Source organism: Camelina sativa, chromosome 10, assembly GCF_000633955.1.
Source record: "Camelina sativa cultivar DH55 chromosome 10, Cs, whole genome shotgun sequence".
NCBI lineage: Eukaryota > Viridiplantae > Streptophyta > Magnoliopsida > Brassicales > Brassicaceae > Camelina > Camelina sativa.
The window spans coordinates 24628646-24651647 of NC_025694.1; the positions used below are offsets into that span (position 1 = coordinate 24628646).

The 23002-nt window shown below is 34.2% G+C and overlaps 4 protein-coding genes, 1 non-coding gene and 1 pseudogene across 5 annotated transcripts; 2 read left to right on the plus strand and 4 right to left on the minus strand.

Moving 5' to 3' along the window:
* Positions 9767–11639, minus strand: LOC104719828 (6-phosphogluconate dehydrogenase, decarboxylating 2, chloroplastic). The gene has a single exon (XM_010437813.2). The coding sequence runs from the start codon at positions 11449–11451 to the stop codon at positions 9988–9990; it is 1464 nt and encodes a 487-aa protein (XP_010436115.1). The 5' UTR covers positions 11452–11639; the 3' UTR covers positions 9767–9987.
* TRNAM-CAU lies at positions 11771–11842 on the minus strand. Its single transcript has one exon. It is a non-coding gene; the product is annotated as a tRNA-Met (tRNA).
* On the plus strand, positions 12144–13747 carry LOC104719829 (probably inactive receptor-like protein kinase At5g41680). Its single transcript, XM_010437814.2, has 2 exons — positions 12144–12911; positions 12983–13747. Exons 1-2 carry the CDS (start codon positions 12479–12481, stop codon positions 13558–13560), a joined length of 1011 nt encoding a protein of 336 aa, XP_010436116.1. The 5' UTR covers positions 12144–12478; the 3' UTR covers positions 13561–13747.
* On the minus strand, positions 13561–14110 carry LOC109126764 (mitochondrial import receptor subunit TOM7-1-like). The gene has a single exon (XM_019230473.1). The coding sequence runs from the start codon at positions 14022–14024 to the stop codon at positions 13800–13802; it is 225 nt and encodes a 74-aa protein (XP_019086018.1). The 5' UTR covers positions 14025–14110; the 3' UTR covers positions 13561–13799.
* On the minus strand, positions 14396–17777 carry LOC104719830 (annotated as a pseudogene).
* On the plus strand, positions 21336–22460 carry LOC104720686. Its single transcript, XM_010438564.1, has one exon. The coding sequence runs from the start codon at positions 21336–21338 to the stop codon at positions 22458–22460; it is 1125 nt and encodes a 374-aa protein (XP_010436866.1).

Below are 23002 nucleotides of genomic sequence, written 5' to 3' on the forward strand. Positions count from 1 at the left end.
TGTGTCTCTTATTTCTTCTACCCTAATAAAAAGACGCTTGAGGCCTTTTAGCTGACATATTGTAGAATAGCTGTCAAATTTAGACATTTCACACACAATATCTGAGCATAGGTTGGAAATTCCATAATAACTAATCTAACACATGCGCTGGCTTCTTCAATCAAACCAAACCATTTAGTAATTAAGTTTCATACTCGATACATATCTACAGTATGTATACATGTGTGTCAAGGTCACTTCTCATAGGACTATGCCACATGTCAAAACCCATAAATCCACACATGTAGAAAGAACAATGAGTAAAAAGAATAAAGAAAATATACACACACAATATTATAAAGTGGATTGGAAAAAGATTGTCACCTATATTTGGCATACAATTGTATGCTTTAAAATAGCATAATTTTGATACTTCTTAATTAATATTAAAAATTGGTATCTTATTCTTAACTATGTCTACACATATACATATAATTATTTTAACTTCAATTAGTTAAAATTCTTTTTTTTTTCTTCTTCTTCTTCCTATTGGGTGGAGATGTGTGGCATCATTACAAGAATCTCAAACATATATTTAGTCATGCTCCATAGATTATTATAACCTAGATAAAAATCATAGTTTTTGATTATGTGAAGATTACGCTCAGTAACCCCGATCTAAAGAATGATTCTTTTTCACAATAATATTCAAATATTTCAAGTTGTAAATTAGTACAATGGAAAATACAGCATATATGTGAACAAAATGTACATCAATGCATGATGATGATGTTGACACTCGTCAAATGTCGATCTTAATTCGATTTTGCCCTCTAGAGGATACCCTAGCATGAGGGTAGTTTAGTCATTAAAGGGTTTTTATTTCCAACCATGAAGAAGACATATCTAGGAACTTGTTGCAATGAAAAGAGATCAAGACCCGAGGTGATGTTGTCGTTGAACACTGAGATCTCTTTTTCTCTCTCTCGTCTGAATTTGATACTTTACAGCCCATCTTAGGGTTTTAATGTCAAAACCCTAATTATTCAAACACATGTAAAGACATTGTGTTTGAACATTTCATATATATATATATATATATACCACTTTTTCATTGGTTTCTTATAATCTGATCTTATGGATCAACAGCTAGATAAATTTCTGAACTTGCAGTTGCGTTTAGTAATATTGAAATAGCTTAGATTAATAGCTTAGATACATAAATACCTTACATGAATTACAAAGGAAACAGAAAATACATTTGGTGATGAATTAGTGAAACCTTATCTAGAAACATATATTGCTTTTTGTGGTGAAACTTTTAATGCCAACTCATTACAAAGAGAATGTAAAATCTTCATAGATTGGACTCGAAAATGTTCAGGGAGGTCCACGGCTGAATCCTGCAAAACATAACACCAGAAACACTCATATAAGTCGAGTGTCAGACTTACTTATATATATCAACGTTGAACTTGATCATTAGTTACACACAAAAAAATCAATGCTTGTATACATCTAGATGAAATGTGGTCCGACGTAGGAAAGTAAAAATAGGGAGCTCCCTTCAGTCCAAGCATAGAGAAGTGAAGACTCAAACTGTCTCTCGCATCATTCATTCATTTACCATATGCGGGCATATTCATTCATTTGGTATTTGGATGAATGAGTCAAGAGTCAATTAAATCTCACATATTACTCCATGAGTGGACCGAAGAAAGCTCTCTTCCTCCACCAAATCAACATCTATATATAACCATGATAACAACTCTAACTAGAGGCATATATACAAGCACACAAGTTATTTGATTATACAATACTATAGCATAAAAACACAAAACAGTTAGTTAGATAGCCCATGTTTGTGACTCATGAGGCAAGGATGTTCCTCTATGTGTGTACTAGAATCAACTCTAATCTTCAAGATAACCCTAGATGACAGTAGATTTCTTGCGGCACCATAATTAAGAATTAATATAAGAAAAAGTTTATGTGGAAAGAAGAGAAGAAAAGGAAGAGAAGGAAGCTAGAGAAGATGAGAGAATGAGATCAGATGTCTAAAGAAAATGAAGGAGTATTGGCTTTTTATAGCAAAAACAAAGGTAAACATAAACCGGCAAAACCCACAATGTTATATGCATTTTTTTTTTTGTAATTGTGGCACTAACAATTCGAATTTATATATATATATATATATATATATATATATATGTTTTATTAATATAAGTGGGTGGATATTTTTTTCACCATGTTTTTGTTTGATTCTTTGTTTTTATTTTCCATTTACAAAGATGTCAATTTTTTTTAGTATTACTTAATTTATGTATCTTTATATACAATCTCAATTACATAGTGTAACTAGAAGACTTCTAAAAAAAACAAGAAAACAAAAACCCACAAATTTGATAATCAAGTTAGATCATATTAGAAAACCTCATATCAAAATAATTTGTTTACTATGAATTTTAAGATCCCAATTTTCAGAAATTCATTTGGTATATTGGTAAAATATGTACTTTCGAATGTTTTCTGATACTAGAATTCATAGGTTAAGCAAAAAGTGTAAATCATGTCTAATATTTCACAACCGGTGCTTAAATTTCATTTACCAATATAAAAGGTCTTTTTTTTTTTTTTTCATTTGCTATATATAGGTCCGAAAATTTGAGGCAAGTCTTGGTGTAGAAAAAAACTCGTAACAACCGTAACACATCAAACAAACATGATTACTCCTTTAATATGCTGAATTTTTAAAACAATTTTTCTGCTTTTATGTAATCAATTAAAATTTAGAAATTTGCTTTATGTTTCATTATAATTGTCTGCTTTACACTCGAGCGGCTGGACCTTGTTACCGGGAAACTTGCTTTTTGATATTAAACAAAAAGTACATAAGAATATAAAAACTTAGAAAAAAATAAAAGGGATCTTAATTTCGTCTACAAAGAACCTATCAGTACACGTGGATATTCTGCCTGTTGCTTCTACGGTTGAAAAGACAAACAAAAAAACTATTATAAGGACAAATATTCTTAATCTATAATAAAATAGGTAATACAAGTAAATTATAAATTAAAGAGTACACTTTTGTTCAGTCCAAAGGATTAATTTATTGAATGCGTTATTTGTGAGAACTTGTACTAAAAAATCATTAAGAATTTTGTTTGTGAAATATAATACACATGCCTCTACTTACTTGAAAAGATAATTGAAGTTAATACGAAATATTTTAATTAAATATCTTATTATAGTATACATAATATTGTCAAGTTTATAGAAGGTTATACATTTAAATTAATAAATTATATTTTATAATGTTCACAGTTTGAATTAAAAACAAAACCATATATAGTAACTTAAAAATCTTATAAAAGATTTGAATTTGTACTTGTACTGCTTCTTATGAAGTTCAAAGATTCAAGATAAGCACCTACAAAATCTTGGTCACACATAGCCTTTCTTTCGTAGCCTTTTCTCTACTATTAGGCTCATGTTATGTAAATTAAAGCAATGAAAATATATATATCTACCGATGCATATAATATGACTATATACTTATGTAAAGAGAGAATATCGATGACATAAAGTATCATTATGTAAATGACCAACTTGCTAAGATGCATCTTTATCTTAATTAATTATAGCAATTTTTTAGCATATAAACTTGTACTTTGATGTTCCAAATTGAGCAGTGGTTTGTCTAGAACATGCAGCTTCGTAAACAATAAAGTTTAGTTAAGTTTTCTGCATCAGTCAAGGTTAGAGTTGAGCTAAGTATAATTTCCCAGCGTATCATATTTTCAATTGGATTGTTTTGGAAGAAAGTAATACAAAATCTTTAGACTTTAGTTGTTAAACAAATGTATCACAGATTCACACACATGAATCGATCAACCAAACAAATGTCTCACACCGTAACATCAGATTTTGTTTGTTCTTTTTAACATGTAAAACTGGAAAAAAAAATCATTAGGCGATAGATACTTATTTCCTTTTGTGATAGAAAACATTACAGAGAAAGCAAAAAAAAAAACCACAAAACTGTTTTCATAAGAAAATCCTAAAAGGAAATTACCCATAACATTATAAGATCGACGGTGTTTTTAGAAAATAAACCATATCATAAAACCATAACATACACCACATAAAGAAGTAAAATAGAAATATTTTCACATATTAATATTTTTCCTGATTAGCTCTGTGAAAGGAAGTAATACGAATCTATATTACATAGGTTAAAACGACATCTTATGTACATTGAACTTCAACAAGTACAAAAACATTGAATCGTGTCCCGTAAAGTGTAAGTTTTATGGAAGTGGTAACATGGTTATCATCATCTAATGTCTCTCCCTCCAACTAATTAATGAATTTAACTAATAGTTAAATATACTATAAAATAATCGTAAGAGAGTCGACATATATTCATATTAAAAGTGGAAAAATGAATTCTGATAATAACTGGGGGGATGACGAATTTGATGTAATATTTATCTATAGAATTATGATACAATTTGGCTCGTTCCTGCAGCTAAATCAACCATATCCCACCACACATCTCCATCTAGAACCTTTATTTGAAAACAGAATATATTCAAAACTATAAACACTAGTATTAATTTTTTGAGATTGGATGAGTTATATCATAAATGATTAGATATCCGATAATATCACATCAATAGAATAAATTCCATTTAGCATTAACCAAATGTCGGCAATGAAAATACTATACAGTATTTACCAAATGATAATTTCGGCACAATTAAACGAATTAATTATGGAACAAAATTCTTAGATTCAAGAAAGAGTTTATTAATTATCAAAAGGTAGGGAGACAATATGGGGACAGGCACATCCAATAGAGATTTTCCCAAGCACCAATAACTTGGTGACGACAAATTGACAAATAACTAAACCAATATTAACAACATTTGACATGACTAAATGCATTTTCTATTTTTTTTGTTAATATATATATATATATATATATATCAATATCTCCATATATGAGAAATATATCAGTTATATTACTACGATGTAACGTAACGTTAACAAATACCCTAGCATTACTAGCAATCGTTTAAGTAAGAGATCGAGCAAAGAGATCGAATCGAGTAAGGTAAGATTTAGTTCGTCCTTGTGTTACAATTATTGAGTAAGTTCAATGATTTTTTTTTTCTTTTTCCATGAGATTACTTGTTACTCTGACCAAAATCTTATAAATTGCGTAGTTGCTTTTTTGTTTGGTTCGAGCAAGTTCGTAGAGAGGTCTGTTTATATTTTCTTCGAATCTATCATCATACGATGAATTTTTTTCGTATTTGAAATACATTTTTGTGTTGATCGCTATTTGTTTGTTGTCCAATCAAGTATACCTTTGTGTTATTTCATTTGTCTAATCCATTACCACATGGGCCATATTTTTCCAGGAATCTTTTGTTCGTTTGTAATTATTGCGGCAAGAAAATAGTTCATTTCCTCCTGTTTCCTGGAAAATGATCTGATAAATCTGATGTGTCTCACACCAGATGATGAATATTCTCCAATCAGAAGAAGTGAACCGCTTGTCAACATGCAATGTTGTTAGTTTGCAACTCCATAAGTTTGTTGTTGTTTGCTCAGAACTACATAAATCTTCGGCGTTGCAAACTAATTTGTATATCCAAGAAACCTAAAGAATGTTAGGAATGTCCTGACGGAATTGGTTGAAGAACATGCTTCATTTGCTGACCTCCTTGGTTTCGTCAAACCATCTACATATATATCTTTTTGAAGTATATTTTTTTGAAAAAAAACATTTGAATTCTAAACTATTTATAACTTATGCCATTGATATTTATTGTTTATTAAGAAAATTAGAAACTAAAATTTATTATATTTAACAAAATTTCCTAAAATCACTCCCTAATAAAACCCAATTACAATTTTTCAATTTCCTTCTCTTTTTTCATTTTTATATGATTTTATTTGTTTTTAGAATTATTTTATTACATAAAACATATGTATAAGAAAAATAAAAGTTTTTTTTGCATATGCTGCAATTTGAATTTTTTAAACAAACGTATATTACTCAACCAAATATATATATATATATATGTATATAACATCTCAAATCAGGTAGAAAAATTTAAACAACTAGATTTTAACCCGGGTAATATTTTATGGCTAAAAGTTTTTAATTTTAAGTTACATTTGTTTTTTTGTTAATATTGTTATTTTTGTTTAGTGTTAAAGATTGTAAAATTTTATTTTGATCATCAATTCTAGAATTTCGCATGGTACAATTTGTTTTTACATAATCATAATAAATCAAATTAATTAGATATGTCTAATATTCTAATATTGATAGTGTTAACAAAACAATAAGATGAAGATTTAACCCGTGTTCAAGCATGGGACTAATGCTATTTTTTAAATTTATACTAATGTTAATGTAAACCGTCTAACCTTATAATGCATTATGCAATATAACCCCGTTTTATAACATGTTTAACATTTATAAGTTCATATAAATAAATTTTTAAGTTTTTAGTAATTTTAATTATATCAATAATCATACTTTAAAATTTTTTAAATGATGTTAAAAATATTAAAAAATGTAAACCAAGTGAAATATAGAAAATATTATTTTAGAAAAGATTGTCAAAACGATAAGTGTTAGTTTTTCCCTTGGTTACGTTAGTTATTTTGTTGTTTTTTGAAAGAAAAAAAATGCATAAGAATCTCATATAACTTGATTAGTATCGAAATATATGTATTATAGAGCTCAAATGTCTTAGTTATTTTGTTGTTTTTTGAAAGAAAAAAAAATGCATAAGAATCTCATATATCTTGATTAGTATCGAAATATATGTATTATAGAGTTCAAATGTCTTTCTCTTTTCCCTTTTAGATAACTTGTTTTAAACAGTAACATGCTGTAAAAAATTAGTTAATAATATAAAAATGATAATAAAAGAGAAATGTAAAAAGTCTATCAAAAGTTGTTTATAAGTGGGTGATATTGAATTATATGTATCTAATATATCAACAAAACAATTAGCATATAATGCATATTAGTTAACAAAAAATATAGACATGAGGATACAAATGGTGGTTAGTCTAAGTAGAAACTGAAAACTTAATTTTATTGATATGATAAACAAAACAATATACAACATGCTAATTGTGGAGAGAAAGGGTGTTTGACAAAACACTTAATTAAGTCGTATGTTAGATATTGTTGGTGATGCTAACTTGCGATTAGGGGCCAAGTAATTTATAGGCTCTAAATTAGGTTGAATATTTCAACTTTTGCACGCAATAGATTTAACCGTCAATGCTACTAATTAGGGATTAAATATTGGCAAAATTTTTGATTATTAGGAATATACCAACTTTAACTTATTTGATATTTTCAGAGACTTTAATTTGTTTCTTTTTTTTTTGCATATAGAGATTTAGGGGGGAAATTAATTTCGAAATTGAATGTGGTGAGTAATAATGACGCATATACAAAATCGATTTTGAACTGATTTATAGGGTTATGATAAAAGAAAACGATTGACTCATTTTTTGCTGCTAAATATGTGAAAACTAATATTTAGAATATTTTTAACTATCCGAGTTGTTTGGGAAGTTTTGATTTTTTTAGTTAGGATTGAGATTTTTCCGTTTCATATTTATCATGCTTATATATTAAAATGTGATGATGAAGAATATTTATGATTGATTGATGAATCTGTTTTTCAAAACTTTGCAGAAAATTAGGCATTCAGTCGAAGGAAGTTAAGGAATATTGTAATAGTTTCTATATTTCTGGATAGGATAATATGTTTAATTTTCATATGATATGCAAAATTATTTTGGGAGGAGATTTCGGTAGATTAAAGAGAGACTACTGTTAATGTGCTAAAATTATGGTAATTAATGATTGGAGAATCTTAATTTGATTTTTTTGGTCATACAAAAATGTTAATATTAATTTTGTAATTGTTCTTTCGATAATGTGCTTTTTTTTTATGTATTAATTACAATGGCATAAAATGTAAATAGTTTTCAACTCCAAGCCTTCTTTGACAAAACTGCTGTAAAAATGTTAATATAGATGACTCAAATCCATTATAAATATGACAAATATGCTTAATGGACATGTTATATGACGAGCCAGTTTAGATCGATATTAATATAAGTTTAAAATATTATTAATTTGGTGTTATAACAAGGTTAAATCATCATTTTATTATTTTGTTAACACCATTAATATTAAAATGTTATACATATTTAAAATGATTAAACTATGATTATGTACACCGGTATACCACATATTGAAACCTAGAATTAACAATCAAATACAACTTCTTGCCAAAAAAAAAAAATCAACTACAACTATATAAATACAATCTTAAACATCAAATAAAACAAATAAAATTAACCAATTTAATAATTTTGATAAAAATATACTCCCTTTGTTTCATAATATATGATGTTTTAGAGAAGAATATTTGTTTCATAATATAAGATGTTTTCAAGTTTCTATGCTACTTTTAGATTTGTTTAATATTTTCTATTATGCTGTCTTGTTTATGATTGGTTGAACTTTTTTAAAGTGGTCATTTCTTTCACTCAAAACATCTTATATTTTGAAATGGAAGAAGTAACTTATAGTGTATAGGGGTTTAAATCTAGTTGCTTTGAAATTACATCATTACTTATACTTTGAGTAGCATGTATTTTGATTTTGTAAACGGGGTGGAAATTTGTGTTGTTTTACGGACAAACTTTACATAACAAAATATTAATATGACTTAAGATGGCTTTTATGACTTGGTTGACAGCCCTTGACAGACTAACAACCAGAGATCAACTTAAAAGATGGAATATGCCAGTTTCACTGAATTGCCTTCTTTGCCTATCAGGCCACGAAACCCGAGACTATTTATTCTTTCAGTGTAACTTTTCCAAGAACCTCTGGCTGAATTTTTTGATCAGATCGCATCTCAACGCCTTCGACATTCAGTGGTATCCTAAATTGGCTAAGGAACCCTCCCACAATCAGGCAACTTAATGGCATTTGCAAACTTGTGATTCAAGCTGCGATATACAACATCTGGAAGGAGTGCAATGCGCGACTACATGGATCCTCCTTCCAAACTGAAACTCAAGTCACAAGACAAATCCATCTTACTATTCGATGGAAACTAGCAGCTCTGGACAGCATTTCAGCTCTATTTTTATCCTTAGGTATCTTGATTTCAAAGTTCTTCACTGCACATTTGTAATGGGGACCATTGATCTTTTTTAAAAGTATATAAAACGGGTATCCGTTTAAAAAAAACAAAAAACCAAAATATTAATATGATTTATATAATTAGACAAAAAGTAAAAGTTAGATTCGTTAACTACTTTCAGTCACGTACTTGATCACGAGATCAGTTAGATGTATTAGCTTTGTCCTCAATGAGGACTCCTCATCGTAAGATGGTTGTACTTTTGTTGGGTTAAACATGTTCTAAGCCAACAAAACAATTTGATATACAGTATATAGTTCGGCCTGATATGCGTATTATGTTAGTAAAGTTAGTAAAACAATAATGGGCTCCTTTTTTAAAAAGCCCAATTCGTTTTTTGGTTGAGTTTTGGCATTATTCAAGACCGGAAAAAATTTCCTCAGTTTTACGAAAGACTGCAGTATTGCTAAGACTTTGAGCTTTCAAAATTCATCAAATTCAAATTCGAAATATACACCAAACCAGAACACAGAATCAAAAGAAACTCTCAGACATATCATTATCAACAACAGGGAGACTGAGATAGAGAGTCAGGGCATTGCATTTCTTATTATATAACTCAACAAAATACGCTGAAACAATTTGTTTTCGTGTTGTATGCCTAAAGCATATGAAACATTTTCCAAAAGATGAAATGATGAAACAAAAGCCCTACACAAACATTGGAAACACTGAATTCAGAATAAACACAAGACAGAAGAGTGAATGAGAGAGAATAATAACCTCAAGGACCATTGCACTAATGGCTCTTCCTTGCAAGCTTTGCCCATTCAGTGTGGTACGCACCAGGACGATCGGTTCTCTCATATGTATGAGCTCCAAAGAGATCTCTCTGCGCCTGAACCAGATTCGCAGGTAATCTAGCACGCCTGTAAGTGTCAAAGTACGCTAAACTTGCACACATTCCTGGTGTGCTAATCCCAGCAGAGATGGCCAAACCCACCACTCTCCTCCACGCAGCTTGTCTCTGTACCATCTCTTTAGCAAAATCAGGATCAACCACTAAGCTTGCCAAATTCGGGTTTCTCTGGTAAGCTTTCTTGATCCTGTCCAAGAAAACCGCCCTGATGATACACCCGCCTTTCCAGATCCTAGCCATTTCACCCAAATTCAAGTCCCACCCTTTCTCTAAACTCTTAGCCCTAAGCAAATTCATCCCTTGAGCATAACTACAGATTTTAGAAGCATACAAAGCTTGCCTCACATCATCAATCAACCTCTTCTTATCAACTCCACGAGACGCAGAACTAAGATCCTCCTTCAATCCAGCTTCTTCCAACACTTTAGCAGCATTCTCCCTCTCATCCTTCAATCCACTCAAGTACCTACAATCCAACGACGCAGCAATAGTAGGCGCCGCAACAGAAAGCTCAGCCGCCTGCTGAACCGTCCATTTACCAGTACCTTTCATACCAGTCTTATCCAAAATCTTATCCACTAACTCTCCATCACCATAATCATCCTTAACCCTAAATATATCCGAAGTAATCTCAACCAAGAAACTCTCAAGCTCACCTCGATTCCACTCCGTAAAGATGTCAGCCAACTCATCGTTACTCAACCCACCAACGTTCTTCAACACATCGTAAGCCTCCGAAATCAGCTGCATATCACCATACTCAATCCCATTATGAACCATTTTCACAAAATTCCCAGATCCACCTTCTCCAATGTAAGTGACACAAGGACCATCCTCAACCTGAGCAGCAACTTTCTCAAGAATATCCTTAACATTGTTATAAGCAGTGAAGGATCCACCTGGCATAAGCGAAGGACCGTTACGAGCTCCTTCTTCACCACCAGATACTCCCATACCTAAATAAAGCAATCCTTTCTTCTCAGCTTCAACGATTCGTCGTTCTGTGTTCTGATACCACTCATTACCACCGTCAATGATGCAATCACCAGGCTCCATGTACTCGGAGAGTGCTGAGATAGTTTGGTCAACGGGAGCACCGGCTTTGACGAGGATGATGACGGATCTAGGTCGTTGGATCGAGAGAACGAAATCGCGAGGAGAGTATTGACCGGCGACTGGGAGCTTTCCTTCATCGGAGGCACGATCTAAGGTTTCGTCGACTTTGGAAGTGGTTCGATTGTAGACTGAGATCGGGAATCCTTTCTCGGCGATGTTTAAGGCGAGGTTTTGTCCCATGACTGCGAGACCGGCGAGACCGATGCGAGATAGAGCGACGGACTCCATTGTTGAGAGATAGAGAGAGGTTGGGGTTTTGACGGAGGTTGGTGGTGATGAGGGGAGAGAGAGAGAGATTGGCGGAGATATTTATACGGTGAAAGTGACGGACTCGTCGATGGAGTCAAGGGACAAGCAAAATGGCTCTACTGACTTAACAAACTGGTGAAGCGTTTTTTTTTTTTAATCTCGATCGTTTTGTTAGGTGAAGAAGACGCTGACCACAACGACGGCGTTTAATTTATTAGTTTTGGAAACGTTCGGTTTTCATTAAACCGAGTCGAAATGGTCCGATCTGAAACAAACTAGGAAAAAATGCAAAAAAGTATAGCAGAGCCAGGTTTCGATCCTGGGACCTGTGGGTTATGGGCCCACCACGCTTCCGCTGCGCCACTCTGCTATTTTGATATTAGATCTCAAATTAAAATATATAAAAAATTAAAATAAGAGAATATGGAAACAAAATTCATTTGCATTTTGAGATAATCAATTTTTTTTGGTTTGGGTTGTTGCTTGTTTGAGAAAATCTAATGAAAGAAGAAAACGATCACGGTGATGCGTAATGCGTTTGCGGCCAAACTAATGCATGTCAACTTAAAAATAATACTATAAGCAAGATTTTTTGCCGGCTTAACGACCGGCGTATCATTTTTTTTAATCATTATTTTGACTTTTTTCTGTTACAAAAGATTCTCCGTTTACAGATAGAGACAAAACTCTTTTCAACAATGGCTGAGACGATATATAGTTTTGGATTCTCTGCTTAATGGGAAACATAGAGCTCTGTGAAGACGATGACAACAAGAAGACGAACCCTTTGCTCGAGTCCTTGAGAAGAAGAAGATTTAGAGTTTCTTCTCTACCGGGGAAAGTCAACATAACCGGCTCTCTCGGGGCCCATTGCTCTATCGTTGAGAGGGTATCCTAAAACTTTCTACCAGGTTTGACCAATGCTCTGAGCTTTGGATAACATTTGATTTCGGGGAAAATAATTGTTTTCCTTCTGTGGAAACATTCTGGGTGCAACGTCCGAGAGATGATGGCTTGTTTCTTGCGAAAGAAACGGTGTATGAAAGGTAAACTCTCATGGAGGTCCAAGAAGAGAGATTCGTCTCCTTCCCTTAACTGGGCACCAGAAGATGAAGATATTGATGGCAAAATCGTTTTCTTTGGAGGAAGTAACTATACCTTTGATTTGGATGATTTGTTGGCTGCATCTGCAGAAATTTTGGGGAAAGGTTTTTCTGCTACAACCTACAAAGTAGCTGTGGAGGACACGATCACAGTAGTAGTGAAGAGATTAGAGGAGGTGGTTGTGGGAAGAAGAGAGTTTGAGCAACAAATGGAGATCGTTGGTAGAATCAGGCATGATAATGTAGCTGAGCTTAAAGCCTACTACTATTCCAAAAACGATAAGCTCGCTGTCTACAGCTACTACAGTAAAGGAAACCTATTCGAGATGCTGCACGGTAAGTAGTTATCTCTGTTATCTCCTTGGTCCTATATTCCTCTGGTCTGCCTCTGAACTCAACATTTGCAGGAGATAAAGGAGAGAACCGAGTACCTTTAGACTGGGAGTCTCGGTTAAGAATCGCCATAGGTGCAGCAAGAGGGTTGGCTATTATCCATGAAGCAGACGACGGGAGGTTTGTCCATGGCAACATCAAAACCTCCAATATCTTCATCGACTCGCAATGCAACGGCTGCATCTGTGATCTCGGCTTAACACCCATCATGAGATCTCTCCCTCAGACTAACTTACGTTCTTCCGGTTACCACGCACCTGAGATAACAGACACAAGGAAGTCCACACAGTTCTCAGATGTATACAGCTTCGGGGTGGTGTTACTAGAGCTCCTAACAGGGAAATCTCCAGCGAGTTCGCTATCACAAGACGACGATGAGGAAAACATGGACTTGGCGAGCTGGATAAGGTCGGTGGTGTGGGAAGAGTGGACAGGAGAAGTATTCGATACTGAGCTAATGAGGCAAATGGGTATACAAGAAGAAATGGTGGAGATGTTGCAAATAGGTTTGGCTTGTGTTGCATTGAAACCTCAAGATCGACCTCATATAACACATGTTGTACAAATGATACAAGACATTCCAACACTATGATGATACAAAAAACTTCAAATCTTTAGAGCATTTGTTTCGGTCATTACTTATTAAAATTCCCAGATTCGATTTCACAATATATCATAAGCTAAAAAACTGAGTCAATACAGAACCATAGAGTAGAGGAAGTATTCGAAACTAGCTACTGAATAAAAGAAGATTCGGCGAATCGAAGAACACGCGTAGATAGATATAATAAAGCCAAACCAGGAAATGATCGGATTCGATTCGGATTTGGATCAGACAGGGCTAAGGAGCTGGAAGAGATTAGGTTTGGGATCGGAGTTCATGCCGATGATGATGATGAGAGGGATGAAGCCATAGTGAGTCGCGACTTTGGCCTTTTTCAATGACCAATTGCTCCATTCCTTGACGAAATCAAATTTGGATTTGTCATCGGAAGACGAAGCTCCCTTTGATCCTTTCCCTTTTCCTTTGGTCTTCAACGAGATTGTAGACTCCATTGATTCCGATCTCACACGACGCTCCTTTCTCTCTCGGTTGCGGAGTTTTTTTTTCCTCTTTGCTCGAAGCCAAAACCCTAAAGGCCCTTCTTAAACATTGCTTTGAAGTCTCTGTACGAGAGAGAGGGTTCTATATAATTACACGAGACTGCATTTTTCTTGTCTGACTACTAATTACAGATTTGGCAGATCTAATTGGGTAAAGTAGTTCGTGTCTAAGACAAATATAATTTGAATTTACATATAATTTTCATGGTAATTTTTAAGTATATGATACTTTTACTGTGCCGAGTTACCTACATGCAACTTCTCCTTTTTCACTTTGGTGAAAGATATGAAAAACTGTTCTACCTAATCAAGTTGAGACCAAATATGAGGAAAGTAAATTTGTTTGTGTACCTCGGCACACTACTGTCTTAACAACCAAATCACATACACAAGGCAGATCATGGATTAACAACAAAGCTTTTCACACAAAAAGAACATAAGAAAGTAATTAAAATAAGTTGCATTGTAGTCACAAGTTTAACACACCAAAGAGATTCATCTTCTTCCATCAGTCGTCGTCGTAAGAGAAGGTAATCTTTTTACCGCAGAACTCGAACTTCTTACGTGCCTTCTCTTTCTTCTTATTTTTCTTCAGAAGGCTTTCTCGTTCGCACCTGGAAAATCAAAAACCGTTATGATCTCTCTCTCCAAGCATACCAGAAACTTCACCCAATATGCGCTCTTGTTATATATTTTAAATAAATAAATAAATAAATAAATAAAACTCATAAGACAAATAGTTAAATTCCTTACCAAAGCCTTTCTGCAAGGTTGTACCTAATTAACAAAAAATAATAGCGTTAGCCCTACTGTAATGACATCAAAACTATAGAAAATAACAAATCTCCAAATGGAAAATTAGTTTACTTGGGTCGGAGAGGGTATGGAGCTAGCTCAGCCACGTCAAGATATATCTTATGATGGCACAAAGTTTTACCGTTCTTTTTTTGCAGCGCCTACAGTATAAAAAGAATTAATCAGCAATCCTACTTCCAAATAAACTGCTTGTGCAAATTTCATCATAAGTATACACTAGTTTTCAGATGACTACTTGATACTACTTTTCATCATTACTATATACTACTCTTACCTTCTTTGCTTTGTCAGTTGAAGCAAACTCAACAAAGCCACAGCCCACATGCTCACCCATGTGGTTTACAATAAGTCGAGCACGACAAACTTCTCCAACATCTTTGAAGAAATCGATGCTATAAAAATGGAGGATAAGAAACCATTCACGAAAAACTCTCTCCAAGAAATAAAGAGCAAATTAAAGGTGCTACTTACATATGTGATATTATAGTTTCGTGAGAGAGATTGGCAAAAAAGAGCGTCTTTTTATTTACAGCAACCTCCTGAATTTAACAGTCAGTGGTGTTAGCACAACTCCAAAAAGAAAATGACTCATATTACATCACAACAAAACGTAGATTCATCCCCAGAATATGTCATCTTCTAAATTTGTGGGAACAGTTATGACATATTTTGAAGATAGTAAGAACATGTACCTCAACAAAAGCAGGAGTTTCATCAAGTCCTTCCACTGCCTCGTCTTCTATCAGAAGGCTTTCTCGTCGAAGGTAGTCTTCATACCTGAATTATCAAAAACCCTTTAAGTATACCAAAAACTTCACCCTATGTGCTCTTGATAACAAATTTAAGATGCAAATAGTTAAATCCCTTACCAAACCTTGTGATCTATGCAATACCTAATCAACAAAAATAAATAACGTTAGTCTTTTGTAATGGCATACAAACTCTAGCAAATAAGTTACAACCAGAGTTACATAAACAAATCTCCATAACATGGAAAATCAATTTACTTGGGTGGACGGTATGGAGCTATCTCGGCCGCTTCAAGAAAAATCTTGCATTTGTGCAAGTATTCACCGTTCTTCTTTTCCAGCGCCTACAATATAGAATATTTAATCAGCAATCGTACTTTCAAATAACTACTTTTTAAATGATTACTAAAATACTTTTCATTATTACTATAAACTGCTCTCACCTCTTTTGCTTCGTTAGCAGAAGCAAACTCAACAAAGCCACAGCCCATATGCTTGCCATTGTGGTTTACAATAAGTCGAACATGAACAACTTCTCCAACATCTTTAAAGAGATCGATGCTGTTAAAATAATAAAAGTGGAGGGTAAAATAATAGCCATGAAGAACTTGCTCGAAGAAGGAAAGAGGGAATTAAAGGTGCTACTTACATATGTGATATTTCAGTTTTGCGAGAGAGATGGGCAACAAAAAGTAGCTTTTTTCTTACGGAAACTGCCTGAATTTAACAGCCAAAGGTGTTGTTAGCCATACTTAAAGGAGAAAAGGGACTTCAATTGCATAATAACAAAAGGTAGCCTCATCTAAAGATTCATCCCCCGAATTAGTTATCTTTCTACTTTGTGGCAAGTTATGTTATTAGAAGCTAAGCTTTTCTTCTGAGCCTGACATATTTTGGAGATAAGAAGAACACGTACCTCAACAAAATCGGGAGTTTCATATAGTCTTTCGACTGCCCCATCTTCTTCTATCAGAAGGCTTCCTCGTCGAAGGTAGTCTTCATAACTGAAATATCAAAAACGCTAGTGATATCTCCATGTAATGTATACCAAAAACATCACCCAATGTGCTCTTGATAACAAACTCAAGAAGCAAAGAGTTAAATCCCTTACCAAAGCTTCTCTGCAGAGTTGTACCTAGTTAACAAAAGTATTAGTGTTAGTCTTCTGTATGGCATCAAAAGTCTAACAATAAGTTATAACCAGTGTTACAGAAGTAAAACCCCATAATTAACACGGAAAATTAATTTACTTGGGTCGTGGAGGGTATGGAGCTGTCTTAGACACGTTAAGAAAAATCTTACGATCGTAGATATTCACCATTCTTCTTTTCCAGCGCCTACAGTTTAACATATTTAATCAGCTACCACACTTTCCAATAACTAGTATATTTTTCATCACAAGTATACACTACTTTTCAGATTACTTTATCATTACTACAAAAACTACCTCACCTTCTTTGCTTCTTTAGCAGAAGCAAACTCAACAAATCCATAGCCCACATGCTTACCCTCATTGTTTACAATAAGTCGAACACTAACAACTCCTCCAACATAATTGAAGAAATCGGAACTTGTAAAAGTGGAGGACAAAATATCAGTCTATGAAAAACTTGCTCCGAGAACGAAAGTGGAAATTTACGGAGCTACTTACATATCTGATACTTTAGTTTGGGGAGAGAGATTGGCAACAAAGAGTACTTCCTGAATTTAATAACAACAAAAATTACCCAATCTAAGGATTCATCCGCAGAATAAGTCATCTTTTAGACTTTGTGGCAACAATTATTATTAAATGCTGTGCGTTTCTTTTGAGATGTTTTGAAGATAAATAAGAACAGGTACCTCAACAAAATTGGGTGTCTCATCTTCTTCTTCTATCGGAAGGCTTTCTTGTCGAAGGTCTTCTTCATACCTGAAATATCAAAAAACTCTTGTGATCTCTACATGTATACAAAAAAGTTGACTAAATGTGCTCTTAATAACAAACTCAATATGCAAATAGCTAAATCCCTTACCAAACCTTGTGATCCATGCAATACCCAATTAACAAAAAGAAAAGCGTTAGTCTTCTGTAATGGTCTTAAAACTCTAGCAATAAGTTACACAACCAGTGTTACGGTAAGAAATCTGAATAACATAAATCAATTTACTTGGGTGGAAGGTATGTAGCTCCCTTATCAGCCACATCAAGAACAATCTTATTATCTTGCAAATATTCACCGTTCTTCTTTTCCAGCGCCTAGAGTATAAAAGATGGAGTCAGCAATCGTAGTTACCAATAACAACTTGTATCACAAGTATAAACCACGTTTCAAATGACTATTTAAATAACTTTTTCCATCATTACTATGAAAACTACTTCTCACCTTCTCTGCTTCGTCAGCAGAAGGAAACTCAACAAAGGCACAGCCCACAAGCTTAAACATGTAGTCTACAACAAGTCGAACACGAACAACTTGTCCAACATTTTTAAAGAAATCGATGCTGTAAAAATTGATGATATAAATATCAGTCCTGGAAAAACTTGCTCTGAGGAGGGAATAAGAAATTAAAAAAGAGTGTTGTTTACTTACATATTTGGTATTTTAGTTTCGCAAGGGAGATTGTCAACGAAGAGAGTCTTTTTTCTTACGGCAGCTTCCTGAATTGAACAGCCATGAAGGTGTTAGCACAACTTTAAGGAGAAAAAGACTCAAATTGCTTGATGGAACATGAAATTGTGCAACAAACAGTACAATATTTACAAAAATTATACCTTCGTTGAAATCACATTAGCCTGATCAGACTTTGGCTCTAACAACTCAACCTGCTTGAGACTATCAGTAGATTCTTTGGTTGTGTCCTGTTTACATAAGTAAGACATTAGAAGACAGTACGTGCAAAGAACAAGAGGAATCCGCAGAATCTTAGGTTAAACCTTGTTCTTGGATTTTTTCTTATGTTTCTTGAGAATGCGTTTGGTCCCCAAATCATCTTCCAGCTTTCGCTTACCTAACAACAAGAGCAGCCAAAAAAAAACCTCTTCAGACAAGAGTAGGCGAGGGTATAAAAGATACATAGTGCTCAGAGAAACCAAAACAACAAACCCAAAGATTTAGCTTTGGCCATTGGAGAAGATGAAAACAAGCTTTTAGAGCGGTTTATGGTATATTTGTCCGGGAAGAGTTGAGACTTGAGAGAGCAGCAAGCAATAAATAATTTCAAATAACCCTAGTTACTTTTTATTTATATAAAAACACAATAACGGACTCTGGTTTGGGCTGGGCTGGGCTTTTTCTATTGTTACCAGTTAAAGATGCACATCGTGCTTCTTCTTCTTCCTCTTCTGGTTCCGTCTCTCTGCATTAGGTAAAGAATCTCATGTTCGACGTATCCATACAAATTAATAAGATATAATTTTGTAATCGGCGTTAAAATCTGTGTATTTGATTCACGAATCCCGATTTAAACCCAAGCGACACGCACGATTCGATTAACCAAATTCAAACAAAATAAATGGGAAATTTGGGGAGGGGGGATCTAAAGAAGGAGTGTAACTAACCGTGACGGAGGAAGATGATAGAGAAGCTCTTTCGATTACGGCTCTCATCTGAAAATTCCCACCGACGGCAAACGTCGAGACTCGAGACTGCGGAGAGGAGCAAAGGTGAGAGAGAGCTTGAGAGGAATCATTAAATATAAACCGAACTAAACCGAGCCAAATTGATATATCGAAACTGGTTTTTCTTATTTCTTTTTCTTTTATAAACTGAACCGACTAATTCTCCGGTATTGCAAATAATTTTTTTATTCTTTTGATCAAAGTCGATATTTGTTGGCTAAATGTAACCGGTTTAGAACATATAAACCGAAAATAACCAAGCCAAATTGAAAAATATCCCCTTATTTTGTCATTGTAACAACAAATATTTGCATAAATTTAAAAATTAACAAAGTAAATTTAAATTAATGTTTTTATTGTTAAATGATTAACATGTATGAATCACACATACCTCTTTATTTGATGTATAAAATAAAAAATATTTCCATCTCAACTGACCATAGTACTTCTTTTATGTCAACTTTTTCAAAACAAACTCTTGTAGGTAAATAAATATAAAGTTTTAAAATTTTCTTGATAGCTAATCATGGATAATTCATTCACGATATCAAATTCTTGATCAGATAGTAAGCTTCAGAGTTTTTTTTTTTAATTATGATCATTGATTATTGGTTGTGAATGAGATCAAACATGTTGACCATGAAAGATAGAATAACCAACAACTCATCCAAGGAAGAAAACATCATTGGTCAAGCCGTCTACTTTATACACAAAATTACAAAATATATTTACTATATCATATGATGAGTAGTATCTTCCATCTTGCATATATAGTGTTATCGAGCAAATTATGAACAGTGTCACTAGTATATGTTGAATGACATTTTTGTAATTAGAACTAAAAATAAGGATAAATGTGGTTTAGAAAGGGAAGAATTCTTATAGAATTAGTAATTTAAAATTAGAGATAGTATTATTTTTTATATACATATATGAACTATTTTTTTATATTTATTAAATTGCTTAAATTTTTAGTTTCTTATAATTTACAAATATGTTAAAACAAAGTTTTTAGTCACTAATTTTAATACATTAAACCTTTTCACACTTTAATCATTTTTCTGTATATATTTTTTTTACTATATGATTATAATAAATAATAATTGCAAATAAATTACAAATATTTTCCTTATTAATTGCACATATTTTCCTATTGAAATTAATAACTTAATAGATAACTTTCCTATTAGAATTAGTGATATAATAGATTACTTTTGTTTTATATATTTTTAAAAATATTAATTGTAATCATTTTCATACATGTCAAAATATTATCGATATATTTGACACATGTCGCGACTATATGAATTACTAATTTTGAAAACTAAAGTTTATATAATAAGATTGTAGGATATGATAACTCGTTTAACTGAATAATTATGCATCTAACTATCAAAGACATAGGATGTGCAATTATCATGATACTATAATATTTAACATATAAACAAAGTAGTTATTGGATTTATAAAGATACAAAAAAAAATGTCTTCGAGCTTAGGACTCTCTTTTTCGGTGAGAGTCTTTCATTATCCCAATATTGATGGGTTATCTAGCCGGCAAACGAACCTTTCTACCGGAGTAGGGTTTAATCGTCTCGAGAAAATATCGGGATTTCACAAGATACACCAAATCTTTCCGTTTCTATGGATATTCGACGAATATTACCAAGATCTTTACTTCCCAATTTCAAATTCTTTAACCCTTTCCGCCTCTCCGCCGCTCTTGTGCTTCGTCTTTTTTCGAACGAGGGTATTCGGAACAGATCTTGGTATTTTTCTACTGCTAATGGAAGCGATTTTGGGGAAAGCTATGGAGACGATGTCAATTGCAGATGAGAGTCCTATCATACTTACGGAAGAGGGTGATTTTGGAGCAGCGGTGGAATGTCGTCTGAGTGTCCTGGGAAGATTACTAAACCCTATTTGTCAGAAAATGGGGAAGATGATTATGAAGATGCCTTGAGTGTGGGGAGTGTATGAAAGAGTTAGGGGAATAGCACTATCTAGAGACACTTTTCAGTTCATCTTTCAACTGGAAAGCGATCTGGAAAGAGTTTTGAAAACCGGCTTTTGGACTTTTGATGAATGGGGGATGATCATGGAGCGTTGGATGGAGAACCCACCAGAGTCTTATCTCTCCACAGTCCCCGTGTGGATCAGAATAAGCAATATCTCACCGAAGTTCCTTTCAACTAAGACTATTGAGGCCATCGCTGGTAGAATAGGCCAAGTTAAGGAGATAGCTTTTGACCAAGAGAGATCTCAATACAATGCTTTCGTACGAGCAAAGGTAATTTTTGATGTTGCCAACCCCCTGGTTAAATCCAAATCTGTCCAACTTCCTAAGGGTGTTTTAGCTACGGTTGGTATTGAATATGAGCGGGTTCGGAAAAGTTGTTTCCACTGTTTACGCCTCACACATGAAAAGCATCTTTGCCCTTACCTCCGGAAGGATACCTTGGAGCAAAACTCGAATGCTACTCAAGCTACTTTCCCTGAAGTGGGGAGCCGAAGTTCTACACGAGATCACCGGTTTCCAGAGGATCTGGCAGGAGCAGTAATCCCTCTCCTCTCTCAGCCAGCACCCCAAGGTTTCTCTCAGAAATCAAACGTTGTGGCTCCAGATGTTTTATCAAAGATGAAAAAATACTTGTACTCGGGTGATCCAGGCCTCATGAGCCAGCGTGAGCAGGTCTTGCGCATGACTCTGGAGTCTATTGCTAAGGACACAAGAGCTCAAAATTCACTGCTACGGCTTGAGCCTCCCCTTGTGCTCACTCACAGTCTGCATAAAGAGCAACGTCCAGTTTTTGAGTTTCTTCAGAATGATAGGGCTAACCTGATTACTGATAACCATGATGTCAACAACCTTAATACACCAAATGCGGCAAGCGGAGATCATGAGAAATACTTGCAGAGTCGTATGGAGGAGGAGCCTAGATTGAAGCATGATGTACTGCCTAGGCAAGGTATCTGTGAACTGGAAGCAGCGGCTGCGGATGGTTTCAGTATAGGGGTTACAGATACCGTTGGGGATAATGTGACACCGAGAAGGAATCAGGGCCAGAGAAGTTTGGATCCTGGAGTAGGAAAGCCAACACTACCAACAACGGAAATCAGAAAGCACATGGTTTGGTTTTGGAGGCAACGGAAGGAGAGCTACATAGGAATGCAATGTCTAAAAGAAAAGCAGAGGGTGAACATGAGGTTCTCCCCAAGCTAATGAAGAGAGATCCAGCACTGAATGACGATGGAATTTCGATTGTAGGTGCAACCAATGCTGACAATGAGGTCTTGAGGGAAGGAGCGAGTAGTCTACATATGTCTGACAAACAAAGGGGTTTGGTGGTTTTCCAGAAACCACCCAATTCTCAATGAGTGTAACATGTTGGAACTGTCAAGGAATGAGGAGCTCCTCGACAGTTCGACGTCTGAAGGAAATGCGTCGTGAGCATTTTCCTAACTTTTTGTTCCTTCTGGAGACTTAAAACTCCAGTGATCACGTAGTAGGAGTTAAAGAGTGGTTGGGGTATGACCAAGTGCATATCGTCGATCCAAATGGGCTTAGTGGAGGACTAGCTTTATTTTGGAAAGACATGTATGTGGTCGAGGTTTTGCATTCTGATTCGAGAATGATTGATACTAAAATCATTAAGGGAGATCTTATTTTCTTCATCACATTTGTATATGGAGACCCTGCTCGCCATCTAAGACAGGAGGTCTGGGAGAGACTAATGCGGATAGGGATTCAACGAGATGAAGCTT

Bases quoted from the DNA above. Each gene is read 5' to 3' on its own strand.
- LOC104719828 (XM_010437813.2), bottom strand. From the start codon at position 11,451: ATGGAGTCCGTCGCTCTATCTCGCATCGGTCTCGCCGGTCTCGCAGTC.
- LOC104719829 (XM_010437814.2), top strand. From the start codon at position 12,479: ATGATGGCTTGTTTCTTGCGAAAGAAACGGTGTATGAAAGGTAAACTC. The intron at 12,912-12,982 runs GTAAGTAGTTAT...CAACATTTGCAG, and splicing joins CCTATTCGAGATGCTGCACG to GAGATAAAGGAGAGAACCGA.
- LOC109126764 (XM_019230473.1), bottom strand. From the start codon at position 14,024: ATGGAGTCTACAATCTCGTTGAAGACCAAAGGAAAAGGGAAAGGATCA.
- LOC104720686 (XM_010438564.1), top strand. From the start codon at position 21,336: ATGGAGCGTTGGATGGAGAACCCACCAGAGTCTTATCTCTCCACAGTC.